Source organism: Danaus plexippus, chromosome 4, assembly GCF_018135715.1.
Source record: "Danaus plexippus chromosome 4, MEX_DaPlex, whole genome shotgun sequence".
Lineage (NCBI taxonomy): Eukaryota > Metazoa > Arthropoda > Insecta > Lepidoptera > Nymphalidae > Danaus > Danaus plexippus.
This window is the reverse complement of record NC_083538.1, coordinates 7,031,426-7,050,628: the sequence shown is the minus strand read 5'-3', so window position 1 is coordinate 7,050,628 and position 19,203 is coordinate 7,031,426. Positions and strand designations below refer to the sequence as shown.

Sequence of the window (19,203 nt, the reverse complement as noted above, 5' to 3'; positions counted from 1 at the left end):
TTACTCAATTTGGTAAATAAATCATTCAATTTGCTGAACCGTCATACCGAGGTGAAGGGATCAATTTTTTTTAACAAAATGCCCACTATAGAAATTTTTAACAAGTAGTGACAGCTTCAAAAGGTTGTCCTAAAAGTTAATAGTCAGATTTTGTTTATTTGATTGCTTTTTTTTACTTTTGGATTGATAGATAGCTTTTTTTGCGTTATTAATCTAAAACATGCACTAAAATACATACTAAATTTCATGCCTATTCGAAGTTTATCACTGTTAAAATAATTGTATACGGTGACCCACAAAACCTACATTCTGAAAAGAAACTAGATTTTCAAAACAAGGACACTAAATAAAATTATTCGGACTGTACTAAATATTTTTAAATATTAGCACTACAAACAACGTATTCATTATAATTAATTTCAAATGCGCTAAACAGCTGTTTTACCCTTTAATAGAATTTATATTCGTAACTAATTTCTTATAAAGTTTAAAAATAATTCTGAGAGTTTTGCTTTATTATACGAAGGAAAAGAATCTATAATTATTATTTGAGTCAATTGTAAACAAGTTACCTGACTTTTCGAATTCATCTTGTTAGTTGGTCTCTGGCTGCTATGTAAAATGCGCGCACGCATGTGCTGCTTTGTGAAATCGTGCATTATATTTTTTAATAATTACTATATGCAATAAAAACATTATTATTATTTTTTTATTGCTTATTCTATATATATTACTTCACATTTCTTTGTAACTGTGTTATATGTTAAGCCGGAATTGATTTGAAAAAATGTCTAATGTGCCTTTGGTTCGTCGCGCGATTGCTGGTGCAACATTTGCTCAAACCTCCACTTCGATTGACGTCCCTTCAATGAATCCTGAAGGCGACCATTGGGCCCCAGCTGCTTTAGAACGAGCTGGCTCAACATTAAAGGCTCTCCATCGTATGGCAAAACGTCCCCCAGTTCACATCATATTCGAAGATGTCGGATACACAGTTAACGCAAGCGAAGGTAAGAACAATGATCTTATAATATATTTTATTGTTTCAGAACATTAATTTAATTTAATTCAATTATATCATAATGATGTTTTTTTCCACAGCCACACAAATTATAAATTAATATTAAATGAATCGTTGGTTATTAACACTTTAAATGAAATTAGAACCGCTTAACGCTTTTTTAATTGACAATTCGTTTTACATTAGTTTTTGAGGTTATTGACACTAATGTTGTTTCTTCCAAAGACTTAATCATAATTTAATATTGTTTATTTAGAAACTAGTTTTATATTGGTCAGAGTAATAACTCTTTTCTACATATTGGAAATTTATATTTTATAAATTTTAATATAAAAGATATAAAACTATTGAAATTTTTTTTATAAAAATCTTATTCAAAAGTTAAAAGCTAACTTCGCAACACTTAATATGTTATAAATTTATAAACCAAAAAAAAAAACTTTTTTAAAAACTATTTTTCATTCCGCCGTTTTGTTGTTAATTCCGATAATCTTACAGAAATAAAAAAAATTGAATACAAGAACAAATATACCTACCTGCAATTGTATGTTTTTTCTAAATATGTTAAGAAAAATATTTTAACTGTAAAGTTTTTAAGAAGATTTTATCTAGAATAATGTGTATTATGTTCGAGATGCACGTAAAGAGATTCCTCAAATCGTGACAACCCTATGGTATGCGAATTATCCTTATGTGTACTTATAATTAACGTACCTTAAACGGTGGTTTTCATGAGATAGTATCATTCCTCATTATATTTTTATGACAGGAAATATATTTGGCAGAGATTAATTACATTTCCATTGTTAAATAATACAAATATTATGAAACTATTGCTTTATATGTATGTATGAATATGGATATTGTAGAAGGTAACAATTTTTAAAATAAATATATACACGAAAATTAATATACAAACTCTTTTTCGTATACACGCCGATGGCTTTAAAACATATCAGTTTTTGCATTCAGATATGCTATACACTTAACGAGCTAATAGATCTTGACGATTTGCAATTAAGAAAAAAAAACATGTTCCATCTTTCTGGTAAAGTCTTCGAAGCAATTAGATAAATTATTAGTGTTCGTGTCATCATAATAATCACTTCAAATATTTTATAATCAAAGTCTATCCTCTGATTATAAAATGTTTGTGGCTAGACTGGTTTTATATAAAAATGCTATAAAATGAAAACAATAATACAAGGCGTTGTGAATAAATTACCTATGAAAATGCAACATTTATTAACAGTAAATATATTTAAAATTCACGTAATATTATCAATAATTTAGTATATAAAATAGAATAGTAGTATCTTATAGAAAAATATTAAGTTACCAGTTAAAACTTTATACAATATTTTAATAACTTCGCTAACCTTGAAGCTTTTTGCTTTTTAAGTGCTGCCTTAAGGAATTTCACTGTGAGTAATATCCGGTGGCTTAACAGATGTTCTACAGCCTATATATTTATTACTTTAACTCAACTGTCATTATAGTCGGTATCTTAAAAATAAAAAACAACGTTTGACTGGGCGACTAAGATGCATATATCTGTGAAGTGTGAAGATTTACGTGTTTGACCCACACAAAGTCTAGTCAGATTTTACACATAGTTACATAGGGTAAATGTTTATAAGATTAAAATTACATTGGAACAAATATGATCCATTAAAAACTGTGGACTTAATTCTATGATACATATGTAATCCACGAACCGGACTATTTATTTATATTATAAGACACCTGAAAAATTGGATTGTAGACTTGTGTCTAGTATTTTGTAGATATTAGTTTACTTTATTGATACATTTCAAACGGTCCCGAAGTTTTTCTTTTAATTTGCATCTGATAGAAACGTTTATCATAGTAAGAACTATTATTTTATAAATCAAAAATGAATTAAGAAAAAATTAAAGTAAGTAAATCCTTTAAAAAATCTTTTTTGCAATTGCACAATAGAGTGTTTTACTTGATGTTTAAAATAAATTTATGCTAGCTAACGTTGAGAATGTCAAAAGAGCAATATGGCGCTCTTGAAAAGACTATAAAAATGTTTATAAAAAAAAAACAACAGGAGCAAACTGAAAAAAAAACAGGAAATCTCGGTTTATATAATTTTAATTAATATTTAATATTATGTCGCTACGGTTCCTTACGTGATAAATTCATATAAAAAGGATAATAATGTAGTTTTATGACGGGTAGTACAAACTTTGATACACATAAAATATTACAGCAAACGTGTTCTGAGTCCACGGCATTATAATTTTAATTAACGTCGAAAAGTAACAAAAATAAAGGTTCACTAACCCCTTAAGTAGAAACCGGAAAATAACATGTCACCGTTGTATAAGTGGTTTTTTTTTGTGTATAACTTAAATAGTAATAATATTTAATATGGAATCTTCTAAATAAAGAAAGTGTTTCGATAGATATGGATGTAATATTATGGGATTTGAATTTTTTTCATAAAACATTGTACAGAAAATCGGGACACGAATCGGTTTGTTTGACAGTACGGTTCTGTCGTCTGTTTGTGGTACCAATGCAGGTTAACAGTCAAATAAAACGCGACAAAAAACGTACTGGAGTTAAAAGTCTTTTTATGTCCGAATGCTGAATAGAATTTTCAGTGGATGGAAGAGTAATTGTGTTAGCTTGTGTGAAATTGGTGCACCAAATTGATATGTATAATAATTTCATACATTTTACACGTTTGTGTGCTCATCTCGATACATTCTTTATTCATTAATTTTAAATATTAAAATATAATATCATTTAAGAATTCATGATTAACAAATAGCGAATTCTAACTAATATGTATATTAATAAGGCATGTTAAATGTATTACATTTAACTCTTTGAATCCTATTACTACTTCACGCTAACTTTAAAAATTGCAATAACAACCAGCAACAATGTCATAACACATTCTTTACGTAGTTAAAAGTCAACAATTTTCCATATAAATCGTTTGACTTTATAAATAAGTGGTTTTTATTGATAATTACACCTTATTACGACTTCAATTCCTTAACTGTAGCTTAGATACGATCCAAATCTACACAAAATTTATCTGCCGACATGTTGTAACTGACACCTCGATAATTATTGGCGTTCATTTTAATTTTTAAACTAGCTGTGACCCAACATCGTCTACGTTATATTTTAAGTGTTATTATACAATTATATGGATTTGCGATTCCTTATCAATTATGTATTTGAAGTAAAGAAATACATATAGTGATTTTTGTAATATTCTTATATTTTGTAAATTAATTTGTTTAACGTTTCACGTGATCACGCGTCGGTGCTTTTCAAGTTCTACAGGACTGTACTATAAGATTGTAATCTTCAGGTAGCAAGTTTATTTTAAAATGTTATTGAAAAATAAATGAATACTCATATTTTTATTATTGCTAAAAAATAAAGTTACTTCTTACCAAATTTGCTATCTGCTAGTGATAATACGAAGAAAATCTAATAAGGTTTTATTTTAGTATTACGCACAGCCTTTTTAAGACTATTAATGTGACACCATCTTTTTAATGTCTGCAATTTAGCAAATATCATTACAACAATAAAAAAAATTAAAAGTGTCAACTTGTCTCATTAATGTTTTTAATGACTGGAATTGACTTGCACTATTCAAACGCTAAATTGTTAAAATAGAAGGAACAGAAACGAAATTTTACTGTTAACAAATAAAAAATTTAGTAAATACAATCTTGAATTCTTTGAAATTTCTAGAAAGAAAGAAAGAAAAAATGGATTAAGATGAAATCCTTAGACGAGTCCCAAGATAACAAATTGCTCCACAAACAAAATAAACAGACTAATATTAATACTAAGAAAATAGAAATCGGAACAAACTCTCGCTTTCACTGCAAGGGTTCTTGATCATAAATAGTTATTGAAATTTGAATTTCATTATTTTCACTACTCATTATTATTTTCACTACATGTCATTATTTTCACTACTCAACTATAAAAATAATTGAAAATAGTATTAATTAAAAAAGGCAACATAATTAAAAAATGTATATTTACTTTCCTATCGTTCTGTACATATTATTGATGTACGGAATTTCACCTTCCCAGAATCCATGAGACAAACTTTTCCGTCATCTTGCCCAAGGAACCCTAAAAGTGAAACTATCCTAGTTTCGATACATACAATGTAATATTTTATGTGTCACATATCATTCAATACTTCACATTAATAGAACCTTCCACAATGAAAAGGTATTACAATGGTCAAACAAAATATTAAACTTCATTAAATCGCAGCCTTTTGTTATAACTACGTATAAAAAGAAAAGTAAACTGAACTGCTTTTAATTTTTCTAAAGCTAAGTAATAATAGCACCTTACCTTTTCACATTGCTAATGAATAAAGTTTTCCCATTCTGCCTTACCTACTGTATATTATTTAACTTTAAGAACGCACGGTCTGGCTTGAAATACACTTCCTAACGTATGAAATAAGGTGTTTGTTTTCACGCACCTGTTTCAAAAGAGGCTTTTCACATAACAAGGTAAAACTATTGTTTGAATAGTATTTATTTTCTTATCTCTTTAGTATCACCTCTTTAATTAATTTAACTATCGAATTCGTCTTGAATAATACCGTAAATTTTTTACTTCTCTAACACTGAAGTGATTGTACAAATAATATCTATTGACATTTGATTTATTTTTAAATGATTCTACTAACTTTAATATTTTCCATATGTTAAAAATTATAAACCATTATCTCACACCTTAATTCCACTTTTTGTAACTGAAGTCTTATTTAGTACAAGCCGGGTTTTAGTTGCGGAAAATATGGGTTAAGTACACAAACGACTAATGTACTGTATACAGAAGTAAATGTTACAAATATATCGATCTAGCCGCTCGGCAGTCCTGAAAAGATGCGTAACATAGTTAACATAAGAGAATAAAAATGTTACTAAATAAAGTACCAAAGAGGGCAATGTTGTATAAAAAACAGCTGGACGACGTAATTAGTTACATTATATTACTAACGCTATTTTAGTACGTGAGTGTTTCTTTTGATATTAGTACATACTGTTTCGTTGTAAATTTACTGCAAACTAAAACAAATACGGAAAAATAAATCAAAAACTCAATTAAATATAATAATTGAATAATTTTGTCATAATATATATATATACATATTGGTGAAACAAAGCAATAAATTGTATATAAACTTTAATCTGTAAATATAATTCCAAACCGATACCTATAAAATGAAAAGCATCATAATAATAACTTATCATAATTGAATACATATTTCAATGAAACACGTTAAGGATATTAGCGATTCTGACCAAAGGTAAACCAATAGCGTGCGGTCATGGTAGAATTAAATTTGAATATTGGTAAAATTGACATTTATTCATAGGTGCATGTATTGCCCCGATTGTGGTTACGATCTATTTATGATGCAATACGGATGAATAGAAACACGGTTCCCAAAACCGTTATGTTCTTAATTAGTTATTACGATGAAATATATTTATTCTTTGACAATTTTGAAAATCGAACCTCATTTTGTTTACATTATAAAAAACATGGACAACATGCTTATATCTTCCTACAATTTCTTAAAAAAAATTAAAGGTTCTAGTTTTCTTTCTACCATGTATAATTACAATGAGAAAGAAATTTTATGTAAAACAATCTAAACTGTAGACTATTAAGACCAAACCAAATTATAATTTATTATATAACAGTAAAATATATATATCTAAGAAAGGACTTATCTTAAAATGTATTTTAGTAGAACAAACCTTGGCGATTCCTTCTCGATTTCATTTATTAGTCCCAAACAACTTCGTTACAATTGACAAAATTCAATTCCCGCAACTATCTGAAAACTATATTTGCAACAAACATCTGTAGTTGTTCAGTTGATCTATCGAATTCCATCCTCAGATCTTATCTCAGAGAACTATAGTCGTAAATCTTCGACCAATTCACTCTTCGTGTTTTGGCACGTGAATTGCATGTTTTGCACAACACAAATGCAATATCTATCGTCACCAAGATAAAGCATGGAATGAGTCTCCGACGTTTTTATATCATATTTTATTTATATAATAATTTAAAACAATTTACCCAGAAATAGAAATTGCTTATGGGAATCGGAAGAATATTAAACCATACTTTAAAAACTGCAGTTGAAAAAAGATCATATAATTTTTTTTAACAAGTCACTCACAAAAAGTCACATATGGTAGAGATTACTTTTGAATGCACCAGGTCAATTTAAAATAAGATAGATCAAATTTTGTGGTAATAAAAATGAATCATTTATTTTCATAATAAGAGGGTATAATTAGTAGCTTTTATTTTTAGTAAGAGGGGAAGTTAACGTTTTATAATTTAAAATAAAAATTATGTACATATGTACGGGTAATATTTATTCGTGTTTTGCTAACGTATAACAATGGCCATGTTATTTCATCAATCAATTTTATTTTATTATCTGCGTCCATGACTTAGTCCGCGCAATAGTTTAAAAATATTAATTCTATACTGTGTTGATTGTATTGATTAAAAAATATAAGATTCCCTTTACCTTAATTGTTTTTCAGGGAAGACACAAAATTAATGACATCCTCTATCAGTATACGTTTTCATTAAAAAGTCAGTAACATAATTTAACATAATATATATTCAGAACCGAGGATTCTGACTAATATTTTTCTTACACGTTGAAAAAGCACATTAAAAACCATTGTCTTCAGTCTCAAAAGAAAAAGCTTTTGCAATTGCAGAACTCAAGGCATTCCATAACAATTAGTGAAGTTGGAATTTTAAAATCTTTTGTATAAGAAACTAGCACATTATCATAATAACTGAACTAAAAGCGAGCATTAAAAGACGTGCTACTGAAATGTGGTTATTTGTCATTTAATGTTCCATAATATAATTATATGCTAAATAAATAAAAATTCGTTGAACTCAATGTATAAACCTAATAAAAGTATTTGAATGAGCTTCCGTCATCGTTTCTCGATTTTCATTAATATTTTAACAAAATATAAAACCAATATTAATTAAAATTTAAAACCAATATGTATAATAAATTTAGTGGTATATAATTGTTTGTTTCGTTTGTGATCATTGTAATAGTTTATTTCTTCAATGTCTATCTCAACCTTAAAAAATGTACATATCCTAAGGATAAGGTAAGAATCAATTTACAAGACATGAAACTTCTCAGTATTCCGTGGATTCACCGTGCGGGTGCCGGGTCCGTTGCACGGAGAGCAGCTTTAACAGTGCCTGGCACATGCGAACCAGTTGTAGGTTTAAGAGGACCCTATTTCACGCGCGTTAAACGCTCTCCTCCTGTCTACCTAACCAATAGTGTGTTAGTTAATAGGAAAGAAACTTGTTTTTTTTGAAGTATTCTTTTCATAATTCTATCGCACCTTTTTATTAACCTTATATATCGTACATAATACTATAAATAAGTGAGTTTTGTTAGTACGTTAGCTGTCAAAGACATATATTAATGTGTCTTCATTGACAAGACGTTTAAGGAAACAGAATTAAAAAGATGACGAAAACAGTCGATCTTTGGTCCGTACATTATTATGTCAGTATGAAAACGATGTATTAATTTTCAGTAAATTGACTTTTCATTAAATATCATCAATGAATTTGGCAAATAATAATTAAAACGGTGCAATCTAATCTTTGATAATTTCCTTGTCAATCTATACAAATAAATAAAATTGGAGTGTCTGTTTGTAATATTGAAATAACCGTTTTTTTATTACATGCATATGAATGTATACGGTACAAACACCAAAATAACATTTTTTACAATTTTTGTTTGTCTGTCTGTCTGCTTGTTCCGGCTAATCTCTGAAATTGCTGGATTGATTTTTACGGGCTTTTTATTGGCAGGTAGCTTATGTAATAAGGAGTAACTTAGGGTACTTTTTATCGAGATCCCGAATCCCCATCCCGTAATTATAACGCGCGAGTGGGAGGCAGGGCGCAAACGGAGCTTAAGTTTTTTCATTGTTTCTTATTGTTTTTCTTACGCAGACGGAGTCCCGGGTAACAGCTAGTCTACAATAATAATACAATCTACATAGATGTTAAATTGTCGTAATTATACTGTTACGAATCTTTAATTTGCGATTAAGCAAAACGTATTATTATTTAATTTTTTTCTTAATTGTATCAGTTAAGAGTGTGTAAAAATATAGTTTCTAACCAAGAACTAAATATAAAAAAAATATTTAGATTCTTAGAGACGGAGTATTATATATTGACAACATTGAAATAAAATATCTTAAAAGTCTTCTTTGTTATTTTGAAACCGTCTAATATATTATTTCTTACATCATCTGTATATTGGTAAACTAAAAAATCAAGTGTTATAAAAATGGTTTCATTCTTTGGTCTTACAAATTAAAAAACAAAAAATATATAAGTGAAACTATTAGAACACTGCGTCGAAAAAAAGTCACAATCAAGAGCAACGAAAAAATTAATAAAAACCCGTCGACGTGAAATACACATTCGTAACTTTCAAAACTGTAAAGTTGCTGGAAGTGGTTTAAAAATAATAAATGTATTATACTATGCTGTTCTGTACGATATTTCTTCGCAATGAATTTTACAATAGAATAGTTTATTTGTATACGTCTCATTTAAATTTTAATTAAGGAAATGCAAAATTAAACATAGTCAGAATTCTGTATTTCCTGTTTTTATTAATCTATTCTTATCAAACTAATGCTAATTGAGAAAAATATAGGGAAGTTCCAAATTTGAATACGGAATACGATTTGGCAGTACAAAAGCAAAACGAGATATTTGCTCCGAAAACGTTACCGTTACGTTACGTTATTCAATAAATTTGGAAACGTGAGACTTACTATATCTGCCTGTATTCGGCAGCCATATTTTTAAATTGCTAAATCCACAAAGAATAACAAAAGTTATGCCGTTTTCGTGACCTTTTTTCATTGGCTTTGTTGAATAACTCGTTCCTTGGAGGTTCAAACTGAATATTTTGACACTTGTATCGGAAAATGATATCTTACATAATAAAAGCTAATTTATTATTTCATTAAAACTTTTATTTAATCTGTCAACACAATATTTTTTTTTTTTCGAGAAAGATTAAATATGCGGAGAAAAAAATTAAAAACTAAATAACAATAAAAAGAGGTATTAAAAAAAATATTTATTCGTTTTGCTTTAAATTTTAAAATACATATTGAAATTATCCCACATAAAATAATTTGAATGGTTTACATAAAATAATTACTAAGTATGACAAATGAGCTTATAATGATGATTTAGTTACGAATAATACTGACCTTCTCAAAAAAAATTCCTACTCAATATAGAATTTAATTATAACTTTTAAACAATTGTTTAAATGTCAAGGTGATAGGTTTGTATTTTTTTAATTATAGGAACGTTAGTATATGTTGCATTATTTTAGACAAAAAACTATCTGAAATGTTTGCAATTAAACGTTACCTCGTGTTTTTAATTTTTATATTTCCGTTAGAAGTCAGTTCAAAAAATTCTTTTAAGTTTATCCTTAATGAAATAATTCAAATTCAAATAATTCAATACTAACTAGTATATTATCAAAGTAGGTATTCTTTTCCAAATGTAAAAACTAATAACAAGATATATAGTGGCCACATCGCACAAAAGAAAGCCTATTGCTTCATATCAATCTCCAAGAGCATCGTGATTCGGGCTATCGACGTCTCAGGTGAAGTTTAATGTCAGTACCCCGAAGCCAAAATGACAGCCAAACAGGGTTCAAGTTCGACCCCACATGCAGTATTGCTAAAATCTATAAAATATTATATTCTCGTGACTCAGTCGACTCTTCTGTGCTAGATAAATATTCCACAGCGCGACAAAATGTTCTAAAAAGAAACATGAAAACTTCCACTTTCCTTATTCCTTTCTAATGGAAGAGGTATGAAGAAAAAAATATATTTGGAGATGTTTTTGAGACACATTTTTGTACTTATGATATATTGTCAGGGAGAGACATATAACTCGGTTAGTCAGAGAATTTGATATACAAATTTTATAAATAATCTTATTAAATATTTTGAAGGAAAATTTTCTGCATGATTTTTCAATGGACATCCGATCAATAACATGACTTTGCAAATTTCATCAGCCCAGTTTTGTCAAAAGAATATTAAAAAAACATTTCTCATTTTCATATGAGGACTAAATTGTAATGTTGGTTGTTTTTTTTTTAATTTTTTGTCGAACAAATCGAGGCAGGAACTATTATTTACGAATCGAAGAAATATTTATGCGATTACAAAAAAATATATAATTAATAATTACCTCAGTCCAACAGTTACTGCTTGAGCGTTCAATGAAATTAATTAAAAAAAAACTATTATTTTGTAATAAAATGAAGTTTATTATGATCGTAATTTTAATATACGTATGTACGTTATAAAAACATTAAGACAAAGTTTAGAAAGATCTATCTTGCAAAATAAAGACGATATTAAATTTAATTTAATTAAAAAAAATGACGATATCAACATATTCTCATAGACGGAATTCGATCCATTAAAAATACTAAAATAAACTTCAACATTTATTTAGATTTCTTACTTAGTTATTATAATAATAGTGGTAATTAAGTAATATTTTATATAAGAAGGCTTATATTATACCCTGGTGTCAGCTTAAAGTCATTATCCCACGTCCGACACGTTGTGGAATTAAGTGAATATATTAAGAATATTATAAACGAACATTTTGTTAAATAATACAGTTCGAAGCGATCGCAGTAAGTTGGCGAAGTGTCGAGGAACTTATCTAATTAACACAATTTTTAAGTCCAAAGGTGAAATTATATTAAGATATAAATATTTTAAGAAGCTTTTTTTTATGCTTAAGATTTTTTACTACATATGACGTAGGTTTAGCAAAATTAAATTCATCCATTTAAAAAGATTTAGTTTTCGTTAACGTTCCCTTTTGATGCATTCAAATTAAAAAATATCTATTCGATTAATCTTACCAAAATTTTCCATTGGATCACTGATATAATTTTTTTCTACTTTTGTTCCATTCGTATAAGAGTAAATACAAATGTATTTAAACAAGTTTTGTTTATGAACAGGTCCTAAGAACCTGTCTATTAAAATGCAGAATATATTAGCCAGAGATTAATTGATTCCCAGGCAAAACTTAAATACTAATATAATTTTACCTTGCTATATAAAGCTACCTGCTAGGAATACTTCTATGAGTTAGATATTTGCATTATTAAGTATGTATATTAAAATCTTATACATAAAAATTTCTAATAAAGATTGAGTCAAGCTGTGACTCTTAAATTGATATGAAAATAAGTTATGTTTATGCTCAATAAATTAGATTCTTTATTCCGTACGAATTTATCTTATTTATTTTTTATGTACTCCCCTAAATATACGTTACAATTTTTTTATTGGTTTCCAATTCATCAAATGGTTTATGTTGTTGACTATACATACATATATACATATATATAAGAAAATAGAATTCCTATTTCTTCTAACAATCACAATCAAAATATATTTTTGTGAAAAATATTTTTTTCATAATCTTAAATGATTCTGTGTGTAATTGTAAACCTTAAAATATTCAAGAATTTCGAAAATATTTGACTCATAATCTCAGGGTGAAATTAACCGAAAAGTGACGCAAATGGTTCCAAATGACTTCTCAGAAAGGTTAGAATGTGTAGACCCTTAATTAAATAATTAATTATTAAGTTATAGCACATAAAATAGTATTTAGACAATCCTTTTATACCAACACAATATTGTTATATTTTTATTTATAGATTATTAAAGTTTTATAACCCATAAACATTTAAATACCATCTCATGTGTCGTAAAGATCAAGGTCATATGTTGTTTGATGTACGAATATCATATGATGTAGTGATGGTAAATGTACTGGGAAACGAAGTCGAAAAACCGTTGAAGAATGGAAATCGCTGTAATTTGTTGTACCCAGCTTGCGGAACACCAATTTCCTGTCGGCTATTTGTTATATCGGCACAGTTTGCGAAATCTTTTTCGTAAATTGTATCAAAACTCAGAAAAAACATGGCAGTTTTGAAGGTATCCGGTAGCTCGAAAGTATAAAAAAGTTTCCTTAATTTCTTCACTTCAACTCAAGAAATCAATTTCACAAAAAATATTGCTTTAAAGAGTTTATCTTTTAAACATCTTATTTGTTGATTTTCGTAATGTAAAAAAATTATTACCTTTAACAGCAATTAAAGATACTAGAAATGACGAAAATGTGAAGTAATTCATCCAGTGGTTGTTATTTATCTCAGACTTTTAGTTTTAACGTAGGTACATTTATATTAAGATTTTAGTCTTCGATGATACTTAAAATCTAAAATATTTTTGAATCAACCATCAATCGTTTACACTAAGTATAGCTTAGGCTCATAATAATCAGATAACGATGTTTTTTATAAAACTTGTTTACAACTCGATATTAAGTTTTTCTAAAACCAGCAACATTATAAAACAGAAATAATTTAATGGAGACACACAGAAAGGTTATACAAAATAATTCGAACTTACAATTATGGCAAAAATTACTAAGATTACTTTCTGTGCACTCTTCATGGGCCCATATTTTACATTCTCAGTTTTCGGAATACGTTGTCATATAAATAAGCCAATAGCATCTCTCTTCTTCTGATGAGGATCATTCACTTTACGTGATCATATTATCCTATTTGTAGCATTTTTTTAAATCTTCCCTCCAACTAATATTTTTTTAACTTGCTTAGCTTTTTTTCGCTTTGTCAATTATCATATTCTCTTCTAATCTCTTTTTTTTTCATGTTAATCTGTATTGTTTTAGATTTCCTGACTTTTTACCCACATTCGTTATTTCCTTGGACGAACTTTTTGTAAAGGTTGTAATACTTCCGGCGAAAACAGTGGTGGTGTACTTTAAGTCTTAACATTATCTGTTTGATTCGTACAGATAGGAAAACATTGAGAACTATTAGGTTTAGGTAAAATTTGCTGAACTCACCAGTACTTTCATGTCTGGGTTTTACAATCAAGGATTCTTGATCTGCAATAACATGTTCCTGTTCAGCATTCGGGACTTGGGAGCACTGTTACATATTTCTATTCGATTGTTGTACAAAAATACCTGTATTACAAAGTTCTTCACATTAGTTAAAGATTTAAAACAGAGGGTAATTATTTTCGGTGGCTTTTTATCGTCGGGTGCACTAGTATTCTGAATAGAGTCATATACCATTATTAGATTTCGAGGATTTGGCCTATCAGTCATAAATGCAGGTAAGAAATAAATTTCAGTAAACAAATTCCGATTAAATAGAACAATTCTAATTGTGTAAAGGCCAGCTTGAATATTGGATCAATTGTGAGTCTTAAGACCCAGTTCTTGATTTTCGTTATACCGGGCCGCATCTCTTTTACGTTCATACCTCAACAAGGAATTGATTGATTCAGTCTATTCTTTGAGTTCTTCTTCTTAACGAAGATCCGACTTTTACATCTTCATAAACTTGTTTATAATTTGATAAGCCGTTTTGGCGAGTACTTGGCATCTAAAAAACAAGAAAATGAAATAAATTAACTGTTTCAAGCCTACCCGTCCCCGTACCCCTCACCTGATGACGCACGGTTCGCGAGATAGTCAGCTTCCCTTCAACAGTCGACCGTTTCAACCGTACACAGTATATCGACCATCAATGTATGATTGTTGTGATTGATGATTTGTTAAATATATATATGCATATAAATATTATAAATTAATATATGTATTTAGTGTAATGTAAACTAATAATTTTTTACTCACATCACAATAAAAAAAAACTATAATATTTCGCAAAATAATCATACAGATTTCAATGGTCGTGGCAAAAAGAATGAAAATTATAAAATATAATTACACGTATTATAATGATTTTAATCAAACAGCTTATCTACCTAAAAAAATATTATTAAAGTAAGCTCACGATGTCTAATCTGAATTTTATATGCATTGTACGTATAGAATACTATCCGGGTTTTGGAAACATTTGAATCGTATTCCTAATAGTGACGCCGCAATGCTGAATTTATTCTGACAATCCAAGAAACGTGTCGATTTGGGTCTTGTGTTAATAGGATAGCAGACGTTGACCGCACACGTTCAATCGAATTCGTCCCTTGAGTTGCGGCAAAACTAACGTAGAATTAGGCCTCACAGAGGTCTTAGTATTCGTTGGAGTATTGTGCGGTCTTGATATATGTGGCACTTTTACTACTTGACATGCTAACATAAGAATTTACTGAGACGTTTTATTTTCTATTTCAGCAGGTCTTTGAATCACAATACTCGAGTCTCAATTTATCCTACACAATTTTTTTAAAACAAAAAACTTCTTTTAAAAAATTACTGATAATCATTACTATTCAGTACATTTCTGTTATTTCATTTTAAATGAGATTGAATTAGGTTTTCGTGTATGAGTTTGGTTATTTAATTAATAATAATTAATTGCTTAATTAGCCACATTGTAAGCCACATCAAACTGAGATTTGTCAACAACATAAAATCGAGTGAAACGTAAATAACAATTTCAAACAGCCGTTTTATTTACATATATTTGTAAATAACTTAAATGATTTCTTTATTTTTATTGTTTAAATATAGACACTGATTATATAAAAACTTAATTATTTCCTTCAAATTCTGCTTATATGTTCAAAATACGTCTTGAGATTGATGATTTTTTTATAACACTTGCACTTCGTTAGTTTGTAAAGACTCGTAGTTACAATTTCATCTCGGATCAGAACACGCAATTTCAACGTACACTGCTTTTTAGGCAAATAAATACATTTCAGAAGTGACCTTTTTGAAAATCTTTTTATTTAATCGGAAATATAATTTGCTCTTAATTTTCAAAAAAATATAGAACACATTTGAATTATTCAAAAATAGGTCTGCCATCGTGACAGTAACCAGTATTTAGTGCAAACAGCCGTAAGTTGTAACAAATTGTTCTTTTAAACCAGTGTCATCTAACTCAAAACTTTGTTAAGAACTTTCTTCAATTAAAATAAATTATGAATGCCGCAGCGTATTATTTATAAAAAAAATATGTCTTTGATATATTAATAATGAAAATAAATATATTTAAATAATTTAAAACAACCTTCTTTCAAGTAATTACAGCAAGGGCAAACTATATTGAAATGAAGCTCGTTATTATACATAATAATATATGTATATAACACAACTGGAATGTCTAAAGGACAAATCACAAAATGTGAGCTATATAATTAAATCATTTTTATACATAAAATAATAACACCGTATCCTATGCAACGACTTATTAAATGGAAATAACTCGTAGCTACAGCATTGATTAATTAATAGTATACTTTGACTAATTAATATTTTACGTTATGAAATAAATATTATTTAATTAATATAATCAATATGTTCAACTTATAACGAATGACCTCAGATGTCTAGTGACCGCACATAATTCGTGCAAACTGTACTGGATACCTCTGTGATGGAGCGCATCTTTCAAGTTATATAGTTATATTCCCTTTGAAAGTCGGACCTTATTGTTAAAACTTCCGACGTCCATTTCTATATCTCAATCTACGATTCCTATTCTGAATATAGAATCTCGAATCTTCGTAGCTACATCTATGAGTTGACATTTTCGAAACTTCAATTTATAATAACACGGTACATCATTGATAATAGAATATAAATAAAATAAACAATGCCAAAAAAAATTTTGTTTGAAATATTAACGGAAAAAAAATTACGAAAAGAACTCTGAAGCATCCAATACATTTACTTTTTATTTAAAATACATATAAAATTTTCATGTCAAACGCAACAACTTAGACTTAAACTTAGTTATTCAGTTGTATTGCCAACGTTTAAATGTTAACGTCAGAATAAATACTCGTTCGGAAACAGCGATCTTAAAATATAAGATATAATTACAAAAAAATTAAGAATTCGTATCTTTTTGTACAGGTAACGAAGTAAGAAAAAATATTATAAGCTTTCCCTACAAATATGTATTTATATGGTAATTATTAATATAACAATGAATAAAAATATACTTATAAGGTTTGATGCTTTATGACGATAAAATACGAGGATTTTATTTTTCGCATCTTAATTTATCGGGGAAATTTACCTTTAACTAACGATTTGGGATAATTACGTATGTGAATTTAATATACAAGTAAAGGTTAAAAGACACAAATACAAGTAAATAATTCAAGAATAATTGAATATAACTGTATATAGTCTGTGCAATCAGCAGATGCCAGCCATCTCCAACTCTGCCAAGCACCATTCTAAGGTCTATTTTCGGACAAAAATTAAAAGCTGGCATAGATCTCTTTAGGAGATAAGTTTATTCATTGTTTGCAATTATCATATATATTATTGTTACATTACTATTTAATTAAAACTTTAATATATATATATATATGTCTCGCTCAATTACGAATAATATAAAAAGTCTTTAAACATAGGCAATCATGAGACGTATTGAATAAAAAAAAAACAAATCAAGCAAACCCTTATTTTCAATTGAAGAACAACCATATGCCATCAACGAGGTTTAAATAGAACCGATAAAGACCCAACCTTTAACGATCCTCCATCAATTGGCCCCTGTCTTTTAACCAGCAATTCGATCTCAAAAGCCCCTTGTTACGTCACGCACCTTTGACGTATCTATTATACCTTCTTTATAAGGGAACGAAAATCTTTAAAAAATCAGGATGACTCCCTTTCAACAGCTTCCGTATGTTCCACACCCAATTAAATTATATTACACCATGTTGAAATAAATTCGTATTAACTTATTTCACCGAAAGTTATTGGTACAAATATTTTTCATACTAAGTCAAACAGAATATCTTTATAATAATGTCGAAGATTGGCATGCAGAGACATTACGAGGAAAACACACAGAGACAAAAAAAATAAAACAATTGATTGGTATATTAAGTTTTCAGCTGCTTTTTATTGTATTATTTTAGTTTTTTCGTCGAGATTATTGAATTAAGTAACAACTATTAATTTTCTTTAGTCAGGGGTCTACCAAAACTAAAGGATTCCAAGTTGCGATAACATTTTATTTAATATAAATTTATTTCCTTAATCATATATGTTTTTAGACATAACAATATAATTTCGTTATGAAATTTGTTCAAGCTTTTATAATGTTCAAAATTTAAAGCGCGTCAAAGGTCTTTTGTAATAAAGGTTCATAATAAAGTTAATCATTTTGAGTGAAGGTTTAAAACCTTTTATTCGTCTTTATTATGAAATAAATTTGAAGCAAAGTTTTAGATTAGAAATTCCGCCTTAGGACGTCAGAGTCAGAAATACTTACACGTTAGTAAAGCTAATGTTTTACCTCAAAAGCCTTATAGTTAACAATTTTATTCTAATTTAAATCAAACAGAACGGATACAGGCCAACTTGAATTCCTTGACATTTCATTGATAAATTGAAAAAAATCTTTATGACTTTAAGCACAACATGGGCACTTAAACCTTTTTTTTTTCGAAGATCATTTTAGATTTTTTCCCCTCTTTGTGTATAACCTGCAGTTTAAAGTGATAGTCATTTTTTAAAGAGTATAAAATTTTTGTTTTTTGACATTCCAATTCCACCTTTTATTTTTATTTATGAGTTTCAAGTAAATGTCGCGCCGACAGCCTTATCGTATCGAAAATATTCCTTTTCGTGTTTTCGTTCATTATAATTGTTTTCAAATTACCCACTTCACCGATGTTAATAATTTTATTGATTAGTTTTTTTCAAGTACCCACAATTGTAATACAGAATTTACCATATAAAAATTCAAGCATAATCGTACTTAATTCATTCTACATTGGTCGCTCTTAGGAGCCACAGTGGTAGAATCTCTGCTATACAATTCTTGACATTCATTGTAAGAATTTGTTAGCAATAAACAAGTATCATTTTGAGTAAAGACTATCTTTGCTTCAAAATGGAAGCCTGTCCATCGTCATCGGTACTTAACGCCCAGACTCGAAAGCCTTTTAAAGGACTAGGGTCTTGGCGAAGGTTCCACGAGGATCCCC

At 28.4% G+C, this 19,203-nt stretch overlaps 1 protein-coding gene across 1 annotated transcript in view; it reads left to right on the top strand.

Moving 5' to 3' along the window:
- Positions 1-604: 604 nt before the first annotated feature.
- The window catches only part of LOC116768729 (ATP-binding cassette sub-family G member 1-like), a 36,402-nt gene continuing 17,803 nt past the window's right edge, over positions 605-19,203 (top strand). The window contains exon 1 of the mRNA XM_032659532.2: positions 605-1,010. Within this exon, the coding sequence (XP_032515423.1) occupies positions 788-1,010 (223 nt within the window). The 5' untranslated portion in view covers positions 605-787. The remainder of the gene's footprint in view (positions 1,011-19,203) is intronic.